At 48.5% G+C, this 15,400-nt stretch overlaps 4 protein-coding genes across 4 annotated transcripts; 2 read left to right on the forward strand and 2 right to left on the reverse strand.

Annotated features, from left to right (window-relative positions):
- Nucleotides 1-1,207: 1,207 nt before the first annotated feature.
- On the forward strand, nt 1,208-2,814 carry M406DRAFT_295661 (Flavocytochrome c; the record flags this gene model as incomplete). Its single annotated transcript, XM_040919204.1, has 1 exon — nt 1,208-2,814. One exon carries the CDS (start codon nt 1,208-1,210, stop codon nt 2,705-2,707), a length of 1,500 nt encoding a protein of 499 aa, XP_040772924.1. The 3' UTR covers nt 2,708-2,814.
- A 5,944-nt stretch (nt 2,815-8,758) lies between these two features.
- Nucleotides 8,759-9,754, reverse strand: M406DRAFT_74869 (uncharacterized protein; the record flags this gene model as incomplete). The annotated part of the gene is made up of 2 exons (XM_040925773.1): nt 8,759-9,523; nt 9,602-9,754. 2 exons carry the CDS (start codon nt 9,752-9,754, stop codon nt 8,759-8,761), a joined length of 918 nt encoding a protein of 305 aa, XP_040772925.1.
- Nucleotides 9,755-11,184: 1,430 nt separating this feature from the next.
- Nucleotides 11,185-13,099, forward strand: M406DRAFT_266940 (uncharacterized protein; the record flags this gene model as incomplete). The annotated part of the gene is made up of 4 exons (XM_040917841.1): nt 11,185-11,585; nt 11,649-11,720; nt 11,776-12,126; nt 12,193-13,099. The coding sequence occupies 4 exons, from the start codon at nt 11,185-11,187 to the stop codon at nt 13,097-13,099; spliced, it is 1,731 nt and encodes a 576-aa protein (XP_040772926.1).
- A 1,334-nt stretch (nt 13,100-14,433) lies between these two features.
- M406DRAFT_74871 (uncharacterized protein) lies at nt 14,434-15,320 on the reverse strand (the record flags this gene model as incomplete). Its single annotated transcript, XM_040925774.1, has 2 exons — nt 14,434-14,986; nt 15,055-15,320. The coding sequence occupies 2 exons, from the start codon at nt 15,318-15,320 to the stop codon at nt 14,434-14,436; spliced, it is 819 nt and encodes a 272-aa protein (XP_040772927.1).
- Between the last annotated feature and the right edge of the window lie 80 nt (nt 15,321-15,400).

The following is a 15,400-nucleotide window of genomic DNA, read 5'->3' on the forward strand; positions in this document are numbered from 1 at the left end:
TGGGCTGCAGATGAGCCTGGGCCTGATGGAATTGGCAAGCTCACGAGTCTCGAGACTGCTCCATGAGAAGAGGATAGCCTCACTTTTGTTGTATTGGTATTGAAAAAATAAAATGAAGAGAAGAGATTATATGCTGTCAAAATCTTGGGAATTTTGAGTTCATCAAATTGGCGGAGCCTCCATGTGCCGGTCTGGCTGTTCTGGGTCCGGGTGGGACGATATCGACGGCCTGTCGTACGGTGCGACAGGGGGTTCTGAATGACATAGCACGCTTCCCACTGTAATTAGCATGCTTCAGTTCCCAGATATTTACACTTGGATGCATCGACTGCAGAGAGCAGTACGAATATGATTAGATGTTTGACGGCGCTTCTTAAAAATAGACCTGAGAAACGAAATGAGTGCGAAGGGAGTTGGACAGGATGGAAGTGCAGAACTAAATTTCCAGAGGCACTAGAAGAGGCAGAACAGGGGCTTTGGCACCAAGACCACAGCAGGTCTACTGAAGACCGGCTCTAGCCAATAGGCTGTTGAGACCTTCTAGAACTGCTAAACCTCCCGTAGACACCGCTGTAGATACTGCCAAGCCGCCACCTCAAGTTACACAACGCCCTCTTGACCAGATCAATCGCAGGAGGTTTGCACTGCTCCTCTGCCAGACATTTCATCAGCTTACTATGCGTAATTTCGAGTACTACATTGTTAGTCTGACCAATTGATGAACAGATCTCGCCGAGCCCACGTCTCTGCCGCCACTGCTAACACCGAAAGGTTGTTCAGAGATCATGCCACCCGCCTCGCAATGTGGTCTGATGCCGACCCGCCTCAGAACCGTACGATGAGTAGCTGGAAAGAACCACCACGGTAGTCAGCTAGACACACACACACACAGTGTCACACATACACAGTACCATACATACACCATAAGTGGCTTGATGGCTAATGATATCTTGCTGTAAGCTCAGCTACTGGTGTTACTCTTTCTAATATAAGACTCAATGGAGAAGGTCTGATCACTCGGGTGCCATCTTACCAGCCTGCTCCCTCAAAGATACAACAGTAAATGGACACGCCTTCTCCAACTGGAATGACCAGACGCCAGCTCCTGCTCGTCATTCTCGTCACAGCCGTCACAGCCTATTTCTACCTAAGACTCAACTCTCCATCAGACCAGCGTGCAGATATCATGTCACCAGGCGCACCACCAATGCCATCCCCCCAAACCGTCATCGTCGTCGGCGGCGGACTGGCCGGCCTCTCAGCATCCTACGCCGCCCTGCGCGCAGGAGCAGCAGTGAGACTCCTAGAACGAGCCGAGAAGCCAGGCGGCAACAGCATCAAGGCCTCCTCCGGCATCAACGGAGCCCCTACACGGTTCCAGCCGGGCAAAGACACCACCTTCTACAGCGACACGATCCGGTCCGCCGGTAGAAGACTGGCCCAAGCCGACGCCGCGACAACACTAACCACCACGTCAAGGTTCAGCCGCGCTGAGAGGGAGTCACTTATAGCAAAACTCACTACCTCGTCCGCCCAGGCCGTCGACTTCCTCGTGGACGAGATCGGTGTGGACCTGAGCGTCGTGGCCCAGCTTGGCGGACACAGCTTCCCGCGCACCCACCGGGGCGGCGGCAAGCTCCCCCCCGGCGCCGCCATCGTCACCGCTCTGGTCGAGAAGCTGAAGCAGGACCCCAACTTTGAGCTCCGTACCGGGTGCGAGGTGAGGAAGCTCCTCGTATCGCCCAAGGCGGGAAGTAGCCCTGGCAGTAGTAGCAGCAGCGTGACTGGGGTGGAATTTACCAGTGCTGGCACGACGTCGACTCTCGAGGGACCGGTTGTCTTTACGACGGGTGGGTTTGCAGGGGATACTTTTGGTCTGTTGGAGAAGTATCGGCCCGATCTTGCTGGGCTACCATCGACAAACGATGCCAGGCCCGGAACGCACGGAATTCTTCAGGATGTGGGCGCGCAGTTGGTGGATATGGAGAGCGTGCAGGTGCACCCTACTGGCTTCGTGCAGCCCTCTGATCCTGACGCGAGGGTCAAGTTTCTCGCTGCCGAGATGCTGAGGGGCGAAGGAGGAATCCTCCTGCATCAAGGAAGAAGATTTGTCAACGAGATGGAGACGAGAGAACATGTCAGCAAGGTCATCATGAACCTTCCCCCTGCCGGCACTATCGCGTCCAGCTCTGAGGGCTCTCATGGTCTGACGCAGTGGGACGTCCAACTCCTGCTCGATCCTGGCGCCTGTGAAGCTGCGGCATCGCATATCGGCTTTTACCTGTGGAAGGGCCTCTTGTCCAAGAAGAAAGTCAAGGATCTGGACGATGCCACGCGGGAGGCTGTTCGAGACTACTCGAAGGTCGTGGCTGGTACCAAAGATGACTCGTTTGGACGCAAAGTGTTCGGGTCTTGGAGGTTAACGGGCCGTGATGAGGAGGATGCCGAACAGGAAGTCTGCATCGGTCGGGTCACGCCAATTACCCACTTCACCATGGGGGGCGCAGCCATCAACGATAACGGCCAGGTCTTAGCAAGAGACAGTGATGACAGTAGCCTGAAGCCGGTCGAGGGGCTGTGGGCAGCGGGGGAGATCACCGGTGGACTGCACGGCGATAATCGCTTGGGCGGATCGTCGTTACTGGAATGTGTTGTATTTGGTCGGACAGCCGGTAAAGAGGCTGCGGTATATTCGCATGCAAAGTAGCCTACCTGTCTTTGTGGCAATTACGGTACGAATAGCTAGAGTTTGCACGGGTCATCTCCTTCCATGATAATAATATTTACCTAGTCTACAATGTATACCTGAATCCCAAAGCATAGACTTCCTGGGGAGATGGCGCGTCCTCACCGGCTGTCCTGTCCTGCACCACTTGGTTCCATTTACTGTTGACTCTCTTGTAGCCCACAACCAGAACTACCCAGGCCATCATACCGGCGACAATAAAACCCATTTCTAGGCCGTGGCAGATTCTGTACCTTTGTGCATCTAGGCACGGTAGAAGTTGGATGCTTGGACTGGAGATTTCATGTCAGCTTTTCTTTCCTTCACTTGTCCTCCTTCTCAGGGGTCGACGGGGGTTTGGCTATTTATCTCCAGCCAGACTGCCAACAATAATCTGGATACCCATGCCGACAACTCTCCAGCAACGTTCTTGACCATGTAGTGTTGCTCGAGTGCGTGGAATATATGGCACACGCAGCAATGAACATACCGGCATAGATCGGTACGATGAGGAGCTATACGTCTGGCAAAGTGTAGCCCAGCTCCTTGATGGCCGTAGGCAGCAGCGGCGAGACGTCATATGCAGGACAGACATACCCCCAGTAGGCAACGATGTTGATCTAGAGCTACCAGTCGCAGAACGTAGCCTCCACGTGAGCCTACTCGAACGCGTCACCTGCGAGTGCTGTACTGTGCGTCGGTCATGTTGAGATCCTCATGCAGACCTGCGATATTGTTGTTGCCGATGTTGTTGTGATTGAGGAAGGACAGGAGGTAAAGAATTGTGAGAATATGTATGAGGTAAAAATCCAGCCTGCAGAGGACCTGGGCTCGAGATATGGTATTGGGGCTCTGACTTGGGGTGGCTGTCTGTTCCATGTGCCGTGTGATGGGTGATACATCTTTGGTGAAAGTGGCGGCAATAGAAACTATTGAAGTCCGGTCAGCAAAGAACCCGATGAGAGAAGTAGGAGTCCAAAGTGAGGATGCCGGTTAGATGTTTCAAAGGAAAAATCTGACGTTTGATTCTGTCGTGTGGGAAACGATGTGGTGTGTATAGAGCAACAAACCCTCGAGGCTCTCACCCATGCGTTATGTTGCCGCACTGCCTATGAACGGGAATGACCATCTCCTCAGCCCTCGGTCGCAGGTGAGTCGTAATGACCAGTTTCCAATACTGAGGGTATGAGCTGAGACGCGTCGGTGCGGTCTATTGGCTCCCTGACGTTGGTCTATGAGTGGCTCACCATTCTTTCTCACGAAATTGGTGATCTCTTCGCGGGAATCGAGTAGTCTTGGGCTGGGGTCCGTAAGACATGAGCCAAGCAAGATTTTGGAAAAGATTGGAAATTTTGTCATATCTGAACGAGTCTGGAAAATGCTCAAGTCCAGGGTAGCGCAGGTCTTCCTTCCAAGTTCTGGCTAAGAAAAGCTCTTGGAAAAACATGAATAGTGGGATTCACCTTCCTTCGCTAACAAATTTACGTGCAAACGTCACCAAAAAAAAACCCCCCCCCCCCCCAAAAAAAAAGACTTGGTGTAAGGCAAGCGTACCTGCCATAAGTCCACAATATGGCTCCTCCTTCTATTCGTCTCGGATCTTGGGGTCCAAAGGCTGGGCAGGAGGAGGTAGGGGAAAGAAGAAAAAAAGAGGGAGAGAAAGAACGACTACGAAGACATGAGGGAATTCTACAAGAACTCTCTACAACAACAAACCTTCTCAACCTGCAACATTGTTATGTCACATGATTCTCGTAAATTCACCTGGCTTGAAAGCTGCTTTTACGCGCAATTTGCATCTCCTTGCATATATTTTCTTCCTCACCTTAAGTTTTGTACTCCTCGTCTATCAGCCGTGCTTGGCCTGCTGGTGAAGGCCACGGTCTCATGACCTTCAGCTTGGACGCACTCAATGTGTCAACTAAGAGCCCTCTCGACGACATCTCACTATGAGATACTAGAAGATCACTTTTCGACCTGAAAGGGGAGTTCGAAACAGACTATTTGGACTTCATTCTTGTCTACAGCATCCCTTGTGGCGTTGCTGCCGTCACATTGATAAAAAGCCATCGTCAAAATGAGTTTCGTCTTTCTAAAGCCGCGTACAGAGAGAGGCTCTCACGTGGCGGCACTCAAAAATTCTCGCGATCCCAAGAATGAATAACTTCGTATGGGAAATGAACTGTATTGGACTGCGCTTAGGGAAGGAAAAGGAAGGAAAAGAAAGGAAAAACAGCTGGCTATCTGAGGCTATAGAGGTAGGCTGGCGATAGTGGGGCCAGTGACTCACCTGGCCTCGCACACACCCCCTCAGCCAACCTCGCGAGCCTCGCTGGCGATCCTCCTCATGGTGTTTTCCATCCTCTAGATCCTCCTCACTCTATCTCATGTACCAGATCCCATTTCAAATCCATTCGTCGTACCCTAATAGACAGAGCACCGTTTGAGGCCTAAGGCCTGGACGAATTAGCTGTATTTGATGGCTTCCAACGGCTTCATCAGGCTGTTAGCAGCTATTTCCTCTGTGCTTACGTGCTGAATGCTGAAGTAGCCCTTCTTTGTCTTCTCAACAACCCATTTATAATGGATATCGATGTAACGAGTTCTGGCAGCGTTGTTCCTGTTTAAAACGTTGTATTTAGTATTCAGGCTATTCGTAAACAACAACAGTAGCTTCTCAGGGTGTATACCAAACTCCTTAAGGAATAATCAGATCCAAAGCAAGGCCTGGCTGGCCGGAGTGAGGTTTACAAACTCGGCCTCCGTAGTAGATAGAGTGATGAGATTCTGTACCTTCGATTTCCACAGCACTGGTGCACCAGCTACGAAGACAACATATCCTGCTGTTGATCAATGCATTAAGAGATCATTACCAAAGGAAGCATCTGCATATACCTTGATAATATTTTTTAATAGCATCTTGCTATTAATAACGATGCCCAGATCTGGAAAGCATTCAAGATATCTGAAGAGATGCTTCTGGAGGCGTAGATGTATAGCTGAGGAGCCTACATTGCTCTTCGCTATCTTGTTAACCGTATATATAATATCAGATCTTGTATCTGTTAATAGCTAGTTGAGAGCATCAGTTCTCTTCTAATACAACTTCGTTTTCTCATTCATAGGCTCCCAGTTCTTGGGAAGTTCGAAGCTAGCAGGCTAAGGGGTTTTTGCTAGTTTGGTGGACTCGAAGCTGTATAGCTTTACAATCTTTTTGGTATATTCCTCCTGCGAGAGGAAGATGATCGCATTCTCCTTATCCCTCTTGATGTTGAAGCTTAGGAACTTCTCTGGGTTTTCTAAATGCTTGAGATTAAATTGCTTGCTGATGGCAGCAGCGATCTCGTTGATATCTGAGAGTATGAAGCCAGCTATCAGCATGTTGTTGATGTAGAGAATCAAAAGAACTCCAGTCTTCTCATTCCTGAAGATACACAGCTCATTATTGAAAAGCTTGAAGCCAAGGTCTTTGAGGAAAGGTGTGATAGTTTCAAACTACCACAGGGGGGATTATTGCATGCTGTACATCCCCTTAACTATCAGCTAGACCTTGCTATCACAGCGTCTGTAGCCAGAAGGAGGTCTAACAAAGATCCTATTGCTCTCAGAGATAGGAGAGTTCAGGAAGGCAATAACGAAGTTGAACTTCTTCCAGGTTAGGCCTTTGATAGCAACAAAAGCCATGAAGAGTTTGATGCTCGTTAAGAATACAATAGCTGAGTAGATATTCTCCATAGCTCAGCTCTCCATCTTATAATTGCTACATATAACAGGCCTTGTACAAGGAACTTTCTTGTTTCCCAAGAGATTCTTAGAGTTATCCTTAAGATTGAATACCTACTTAGCAGGAAGGATGTTTGCATCTGGATTAGAGTCTAACTAATTATAAGTATAATTCTCCTCAAGTTTGGCGATGCTCTCGTTGCACGCAGGCTTCCAGGCTTTATTAAAGTTAGACGATTGCATTGCTTGTTTATAGTTCTTGGGTATATTAGAAGTCTTGGTATTGACGAGATGCTGAACCTTGAGTGCTGATAAGCAGATGAACTCGAGGATTAGTTTATAATTATTGTAAGGAACGGTAGCGTTGATAGCGAGAGTATTCAGGCTCTTCAAGAAGTCTGGAAGATTCATGCAGTTCTTGCCTTTAGCTGCTCGTTTTAGCTGTTCCCTCGTGGGAATCTGAGGAGTGTTTGATTGAGATCAATGGAATCTCGGGATGAGCTTCTTCTCGATCAGAATATCTTCATCTCGTACTCTCTGGGAGATATCATTATAAGGAAGGCTTTTAATGGATAGCAGAATTCTAGATAGTTCTTTTACTGATTCCTTCTCTTGGCTTGTTGTATCTTGTTTCTCTACTGTTGTATCTCCAAGAACTTCTCTCTAGCTCTTTGTTTTGTTTGTAGAGCTGTACTAAGGGTTGTTCTTCTAGCTTTCCTCAGATCCTTCCCTGCCCTGCATCTTTGTATGTATTTCTAGCTCAGAGGTGCAATTTGGGCTTAGCAATTGGAAAGCTTCTGGAATCTCGGTTGGAATCTCATTCAAACTTGCATCAGGAGTATGATCTTGAGAGTCTGAGGTTTCTCAGTTCTCGATAAGCATGCCTAGTTGGATAATAGGCTTTTGGAGAGTAGGTAGGGTGTTGGCTTCCTTGAGGATCGTTGTGATCTTCGTAAACTCGTTCTCAATGGAAGTATTGCTGAATTCAGCTATATGCTTAATCTCCGCTATCTCTGGATTGTTCAGAGGGGGGTTTTTGCATTCTCGTATCTTGATAGCTACTGCTCGATAGATCTTGTTAGCTTTAGCATCATATATCCATACAATCTTCTCTAAAGATGTATCTTAGAAGAGAAGCTTAGTCTTGATACTCGTTTTGGCGTATTTGTTGCTTAACTGGCAATATGCTTTCTTTATATAAATCCAGACTTTACTGCTTACAACTCTGAGAAAGCTAGCATTAGGAATCGCTTTCTTATTGAAGTTTAGGCATTCTTCCAACAACTGAATGAGTGCTTTGTTATTCTCGTTTGCTATATATGGAAGAAGGTTGATTATGCAGCAGGCTGCTTCCATTGTGAATGGCTACAGCTGTAAAGAAAGATTAGCTGCATTGTGGGCTGTTCATGCTTTCTCGATTATATCTCAGCTAGCCTTTTCTGCCTTGCTGTTCATCTATAGTGAATGAGGAATAGTGCGAAGAATAGCAATGCTGTTCTCGTTTGCTTATCTCATGAGCTTTGAGTTCTTGAATAGGGCTGTAGCAAGGCCAAACTCTGGTTCATTATTACATCCAAGAGTCTGGATCTTCCTGCTCGATTGATGCTCGAAGAAGACAACAAACTCTCTGATCTAGCTGAATATCTTATACTTTCTATTCGCAAAGTAAATCCAGTGGAAGTTTGTATTCATATTGATGAAATGAAAGCAATAGCAACAGCCATTGTATCCCTTCTGGAATTCGATGAGATTAAAGCGGATAAGCTAGCCAGAGGCATTGTACTTGGGTTCCTGGTGTTTTCTATATACATCTGTAAGGCGGTTCTTCAGGCACAGTTCGCAGTGGAAATCCTTGTTTTTGATGATTGTAATGCCAGCTCTCTTCACTGCATCTTGTATAGCTGCTGAGCTAGCATGTATAAAGCGATCGTGAAGGCGTTTGTATGTAACTGATGTAAGCATCGCTGGTTTGGCTAGAAAACCACTCCCTGAGGGTTCAGAGCGGTTAATAGCCTTCAGAACTAGCACTCCCTCTTTCCAGTTGATCTAGCATATCTCCTTCTTGTTCGCAGTGTTGATGATGTGATTTATACAGCTATCAAAGCTATATCCATGCGCTATCAGCTTATCCACGCTGATGAGATTGCAAGGTATGCTTGGGGAGAATCTAGCATCCTTGAGCATGATAGTAGCGATCGATCCATCGTTACATACTACATTGAACTGTACTGTTCCAGCTATTTCTATCTTGAAGAGTTCTGCTGCTAACTTCATAGCTTCCTGTTTACGTAGTTGGATTAGATTTAGGAATTACTTGGGGTTGTTGAAGAGCGTTTCTGAAGCGCTTATATCAGTAATGATGCTATCCCTTGAGAGTTTTCCGTTCTCGACGAGAGCAGAGATAGCAACTGTAGCTGGTTTGCTGGCTACGCTCGATCCACCAAAAACTGTTAGTTCTGCTGTGATTAACGAACTCGTTGATGTTGGCTGAGCTGTTTGGCCTTGAGTATTGTTCCTGCAGCTTCGTCTAGACGTGCTATAGCACTTGCCACATTCCTTATAGTGTTTCCAGCTAGAAATAAGATATTTCTTGCATTGGCAATAGTAGGAAATCTTCTCGATGATCAACTTAGGCAGCTTTACGCTATTAATAATGCTTGTGGAGAGCAGGAAGTTCTCGCGAGGCCACTGCCTCGCACCCTCTTGAGCTCCTCCTGAAGCATTCGATGAGATCAACGTTTGAGCTGTCTTCTTGAAGAATGAAAAGGCCTTGTTATCTATGCTTGTAATAATAGCCGAATTGATCTCTGCCATAAGAGTGTTCCAGGTAAGCATACCCAGTTTGTAGTCCCTTCTGGCAAACGCATGCATTTCTGGTAGCACATTTTCAATCTTTTTCAGAATGATAGCAAGAAGAAAGCCCTCTGAAAGCTCCAGTTTGAGCTCCTTCAGGCATTTCTTCATATACTGTAGATCATCTCTGAAGGCTTGAAGAGTCAAGTAGTCTGCTATCTTGCAGTTTGCCAGTTGTATAGCTATTTGGTCGATGTAGTCTTCTGAGTGCTTAGGAATCGTCTTGAGAACAGCATTATATATCACATACAGATCCTCTTCTCCTACAGGGAGGCTAGCGTTCGTTAGCGTGCTCCTCACCTTGTGCAGTGTGCTTTGAAGAAGAGTAACTACTATTCCCTGCTCTTGGTTCCACTTATTCCATCCCTTAGAATCCTTCTCTTCATCAGGCTCAGGAACAGAAGATTTGATGTATTTGCTCAGGCACATCTGCCTAAGGATCGATGCTACCATTACTGACTAATTCTCGAGGTTCTTCTCGCTGAGGAGAGTAGGGATAGCGTAGGTGATCGGCTGCTATAGCCGACTTGTAGGTTCCTCCATCTTCAACGGACTGTCTTGCTGAAGGAGGAGGTTTTGTTGTTGTTATTGCTGCAGTTGAGAGGCTTCTGGCGTCTCTGTTGCAGCTGTTTGTTGTTGTTGCAAGGGTTCTTCGCTGTTCTCGACGTCCTCGCAGTGTGGTCGAGTGGAGGTTTTCAGGCCTCTTTCTCGTGGTTTTTGGTGATTTTGACCGTCGCGAGCGCGTACAAGATCAGAAATCAAAGGTGGGCTCGTAATTCAGGGTCAATTGACGAGGAATATCGTCAAATTGATGAAAGAAGAGTGTGAGGGGTCATAACCTATGGGAAATGAACTGTATTGGACTGCGCTTAGGGAAGGAAAAGGAAGGAAAAGAAAGGAAAAACAGCTGGCTATCTGAGGCTATAGAGGTAGGCTGGCGATAGTGGGGCCAGTGACTCACCTGGCCTCGCACACTTCGGGATGGAGAAGAGCAGCAGTGAAGTCCGCTCGTATTCAGTGCTACATGATGGCTCCAGATGTCATCATCCTATTTCCTCCTGCATCCTGGTCATCACTTTTCCCCCCTGACTCTTTGTTCCTCCTTTTGCCTCGCCTATCGATTTGTTCTTGCCCCTTCCCAACTGTTCGACTGTTGTCTGGGCATTCAGGCATCTGCCAACACCGTGGCCCCGTGGCTTCCTTGACATGTCAGAAAGATGATAGGCCGACCGGAAAGTACGGTAAGAGAACCGACTATGGGCGGTGACGTACCGAGACAGGTCTAGATTTGATCGGCTCAACATAGGCCTGACATGCTCTTGTCTCGAAATTCTCATTGCACAGACCCGATTTTAAGATATTCAACTGTTCCGATCATCTAGACGGTTCTGGACCTTGTAGAGAGGCGAATTGTTATGTTGGTGATGCTTTGTGAGAGGGAATGTACCCGCGTTTTCTTTATTCAGGCCCTGTGGCTTGATCCTGCCCCTGAGACCTCGACATTGCAGGCCCGCACAAAGAATTCTATACGAGATGGGCGCACAATGCTTAACAATAATATGAAGCTTCTGCAACGGTTGAAAAAAGTTCCCGCATGTCTTCCACCAAATGCAAAGGGGAAGAAAAGATTCTACCAGCAGCTTTGCCATATTCAGATGGTTGCATAGGAAACTGCACACAGTTTGAATTAAATACGTAGGCACTACTCCTTCTTATTTCTGGCCTGGAAGTCTGCATCATTATCGTATCACGGACCTTGCTTCCGAGATTTCTTGTTTATCTCACCAAGTCCTTCGGAGCCTGCCAACATGGCCGACACAGAGACCGTCTCCCCACCGCTAATGACTGGCAGCGAGCCAACGTCAAACTCGCTCAACAATAACATGCCATCTCTGAGACAGCTTCAAATAGGTATTACCTTTGAGGAGTACAAGCATCATGCGTCCATCACTCGTGCCAATGAGAAGAAGGCCAACGAGGAGCACATGCGCACGAGAGGCCCAGTCACCCTCGTTAGCCTCATCAAGGACAGATTCTCCAAGGGACATGTGCAAGCTACACGTCAGGATGATGGCATCGTAGACTTGATCGCATCTTCGCAAGTCGCAAAGCCCCAACAGAAAGATCAGTCGATTATTCAGACGCGGCCCATTAGCGGGCACGGCGACGGTGGAGCGTCAACCAGCGATGAGCTGTACTTGGCAAATAGGGCACTTCGCACCGCAGGATGGGGAAGTGTCTTTTATCTCATCACGACAGATGTGCTTGGCCCCTCAAATACGCCGTGAGTTTGCTTCATGTCAGCTCCCGTCTACATTGTACTTATGCTGACAAACTGCTCGCACAGTTGGGCCTTTGCACAGACAGGCTATGGTCCGGGCGTCGTTATGTACATTGCCTTTGGTTCACTCTCGGCCTAGTTTGTCTCCCCCCTTCCCAAATACTGCAGCACTATCTCGTCCTAACTATCCTAGCTCTGGTTGGCTGTTGTACAAGATGTTTCTAGGCCTGGACTCAGATCGTTACCCACTGAGGAATTACGCGGACATTTTCCTCCGCCTCTATGGGTCTGGAGCTGGCTATTTCGTCCATTTCGCCCAGGCCGTACAGCTGATCCTCTCCATTGCATACCTCATCCTGCTGAATGGTCAGGCGATCTCCCAGATCTCGCAGACGACACCAGGGAAGAACGGGCTCTGTTTTATTGTCTGTGTCCTCATTTTCACCTTGATTGGCATGGTAGCGGGCCAAGTTCGCACGCTGCAGCGGTTTGCCTGGCTTGCCAACTTTTCTGTTTTTATCCAGCTCATTCAAGTATTCATCATGTGAGTCATGATTTCTCCCCGTATGACGTGTTCAACTCCTTGCTGAGCAACGCATCAAATGATTAGCATGGGTCTCGTGGCGCATTTTGCACCTAACTATGCCGCAATTGAGGCATCTTTCGGTCTCCCACCGGGCCCAATCCAGACATTCGCTGGTACACCACCTGATGGACTCAAGACTGGTGGTACTGGATCCTCAGCCGGAATCAACGCAGCATCACAGGCGGTCCTGGCATATGGAGGCGCCATGTTCTTCCCTGCGTTCATGGCGGAAATGCGCCATCCCATGGACTTTTGGAAGGGCATGGTATGCGCGCAGGCACTGCTTACCATCGTCTATGTCGTATTCGGGGCAGAGGTCTACCACTTCCAAGGCCAGTTCACGTACCTCCCTGTGGCGCAGGGCATCAGTAACTATGGCTGGCAGACAGCGTTGAATGTCATGTCCATGCTTGCCGGCCTGATCGCTACCTGCCTTTATACGAATATCGGCTTGAAGATTGCCTACGTTGAGGTTTTGCAGCCTTTTGGATTCTCCCCTCTGACGACGAAGAAGGGCAAGCTCTGGTGGGCGGCCATGGCACCCGTGGTCTGGGCTATTGGGTTCGTGATTGCACCAGCAATCCCACAGCTAGCCTCCGTCTCCAGTTTTGGAGGTGCACTCTTCGGGATCGGATTCAGCTATATTTTCCCTGCCCTGGGCGCGCTGGGCTATTTCATCCGCGAAGATGCCATGGTTGCTGACATGGAGACATTTGACGAGGCAAGTCGCACTTACAACTATGTGGACCGTGGGTGGAAGCGGTTCCTCCGAGCTGTCAAGAAACGACCCTTGTTCCACTTGTGGAATCTGGTGTATTTTCTTTGCTCACTTGGAGGTTGTGTGCTCGGGTGCTACACTGCGATTAAACAGATAATACTTATCTTTCAAGCGGGTGTTGCTACAAGTTTTACCTGCACGAGTCCTGTTTAGCAGTATATTGGTTTTAGCGGATCGCGGCATGGAAGGGGAGGAGCGCGGCATTTGGAGGGTATTTGCTTTTTTTGTGAGTCCGGAAAATAAGTGGAAGCGACGTATGGTGTGAACGACAAACTTTTGCTCGGTGTTAGCTCTGCCTTGATTGTCCTGGACAAATCATACGATAAACGTTATCATATAGCAATCATATATTTTTTTCTAGCAAAAAAACCCCCCTCTTTCTTCTGCTTTTATAATTGCTATGATGGATTCAACGGCAGTAGTATTAGTATGCGGTACTTAGTCAAGAGCAATATAGAGGTTTTGGACCGGCAACCAAGAAAGTGGGGGGGAATGCTTAGGTGGGTAAAAGATGTAAGTATTGGGGGGGGGGGGGGGGAGAGAGTGGGAATAACCTCATAAATTTTAATGTGTAGGCTACGATGCTAGTGTTGAAGACGGGTGTGATGAGTATTGGGAAAACACCTACGATCTGTATGGGTGGTGGATGTAGATTGGCCGTTTGCACCGTTGCTTCCCGTCCCGTTAGGTCCAAGGATGGTGGGCTCTTACTTCACATGTGATAGGGGATAGGACGACAAGGACGACGAGGACAGTGAAGACAGTGAAGACAGTGAGGACAGTGAAGACAGTGAGGACAGTGAGGACAGTGAGGACAGTGAGGACAGTGAGGACAGTGAGGACAGTGAGGACAGTGAGGACAGTGAGGACAGTGAGGACAGTGAGGACAGTGAGGACAGTGAGGACAGTGAGGACAGTGAGGACAGTGAGGACAGTGAGGACAGTGAGGACAGTGAGGACAGTGAGGACAGTGAGGGCAGTGAGGGCAGTGAGGTTATGTATAAAGTCATTCGGTGCCTTGTATTGAGGGTGGCACAGTCCCAACTATCCTTTGCCTGGTGCCTAAGTCGAGCGTGCCAGGCTCGAAAACAAGATGTTGGGTATCTATATGTGAGCCGAGAAACTGTGAAGGCAAACTCGGAACTATGTGTTGGTTACATGAGAACTGCAATACCCAGAAACAGAAGAAACAGAACAAAAAACCCAAAACCCAAAGACCAAAAAGAAAAACCAAACCCAAACCCAGTACCTGTACCCGAACCCAAACCCGAACTCCAAACTCCAAACTCCAAAACAAAATAGGAAATGAAAAGCAAAGGCAACCGAAGACAGAAGAGCAAAACAGGAGCCAGTCTTAGGCCTAAGGGGCTGCTGGTGGTCAGTAGATCTGTTCTTGGGTGCAGATCAGTGTTCCCTTGTCTCCCGTCCAATATCTCCCCTGGACTTTTTTTTTGTTTTTCCTTTTGTGTGTCCTCCTATATCCCTTCTCAGTAGATGGACTCCTCCGTCGTCTCCGTTAGTGTGCCTAATGGTAGTCGCGTATCTGCTAACTTCCTGGCTAATGGTTTGTGAGGGTCACTTGATGGACCTCCCACTAGATCCCCTGGCTTCTTTCGTCGGGGATCGGGTCTCGGTTTGCGAGGCTTATTGGGGTCTCGGGGTGGTCGTGGTTGTGGCTTAGAGGCGGTGGTAGGAGGTTTCTTGGCCCTGGGTGTCTTTGCAGGGGCTTTGTTAATAGGGGGCTGTGTCCTGCCCTTGGGTTCCTTCGGAGCTTCCTCTTCTGGGTAGATCATGGGTCTCTTGCCCTTGGGGTCATGGATAGGGGGGGCTTCCTTCTTCTTGGTTCTATCCCTTGTGCCTGGCTTTCTTTTGTCCTTTGTATCTTGGGTTACCTCCCCGCGAGCGTGTTGGGCGATCTCTTCCATATAGCTGTCGAGGTGCCTGCCAGTTGGTGAGAAGTAGGCTGATGTTCCTCTTGGCTGCTCGCGGTAGATGGTAGGGTGGTGCTGGAGCTTGGGGTACTTTGCGGCCTCTCGTTGGCTGTTGAGTAGAACCAGTTAGTGATGATCAGGTAGGTTAGGGAAGGCTGGTTAGGTGGTTAGACTTACCAAGAGTCCGAGGACTTGTCACAGTTGTGCCACCAGGTAGAATTGCGCTTGCGAGGGCGGTGGCGGTAGCTGTCTTCTGAGCACCCCTCTGGGCGAGTCCAGTATTTCCGACCCAGCTCTTCTAGCTCCCAGGACTTGTAGCGTGTGCGGCCGAGAAGGTGATGTTTGGCTAGTTGATCGGTAATCTTCTTCTTAGCCTTTCCAGCCCCCTCCTTGATCTTGTGGGCCGCAGCCCGCATGACCGTTTTGATCTCCTTGGAAGTCATCGCGGCGGTTGTTATGGTGATGTGTTGTTGTTGTTGTTCTCAATGTTGTTCTTCAGTGTTGGGAATCGTTGCTGTTGATG

The sequence above is a fragment of the Cryphonectria parasitica genome (genome assembly GCF_011745365.1).
Source record: "Cryphonectria parasitica EP155 unplaced genomic scaffold M406scaffold_8, whole genome shotgun sequence".
NCBI lineage: Eukaryota > Fungi > Ascomycota > Sordariomycetes > Diaporthales > Cryphonectriaceae > Cryphonectria > Cryphonectria parasitica.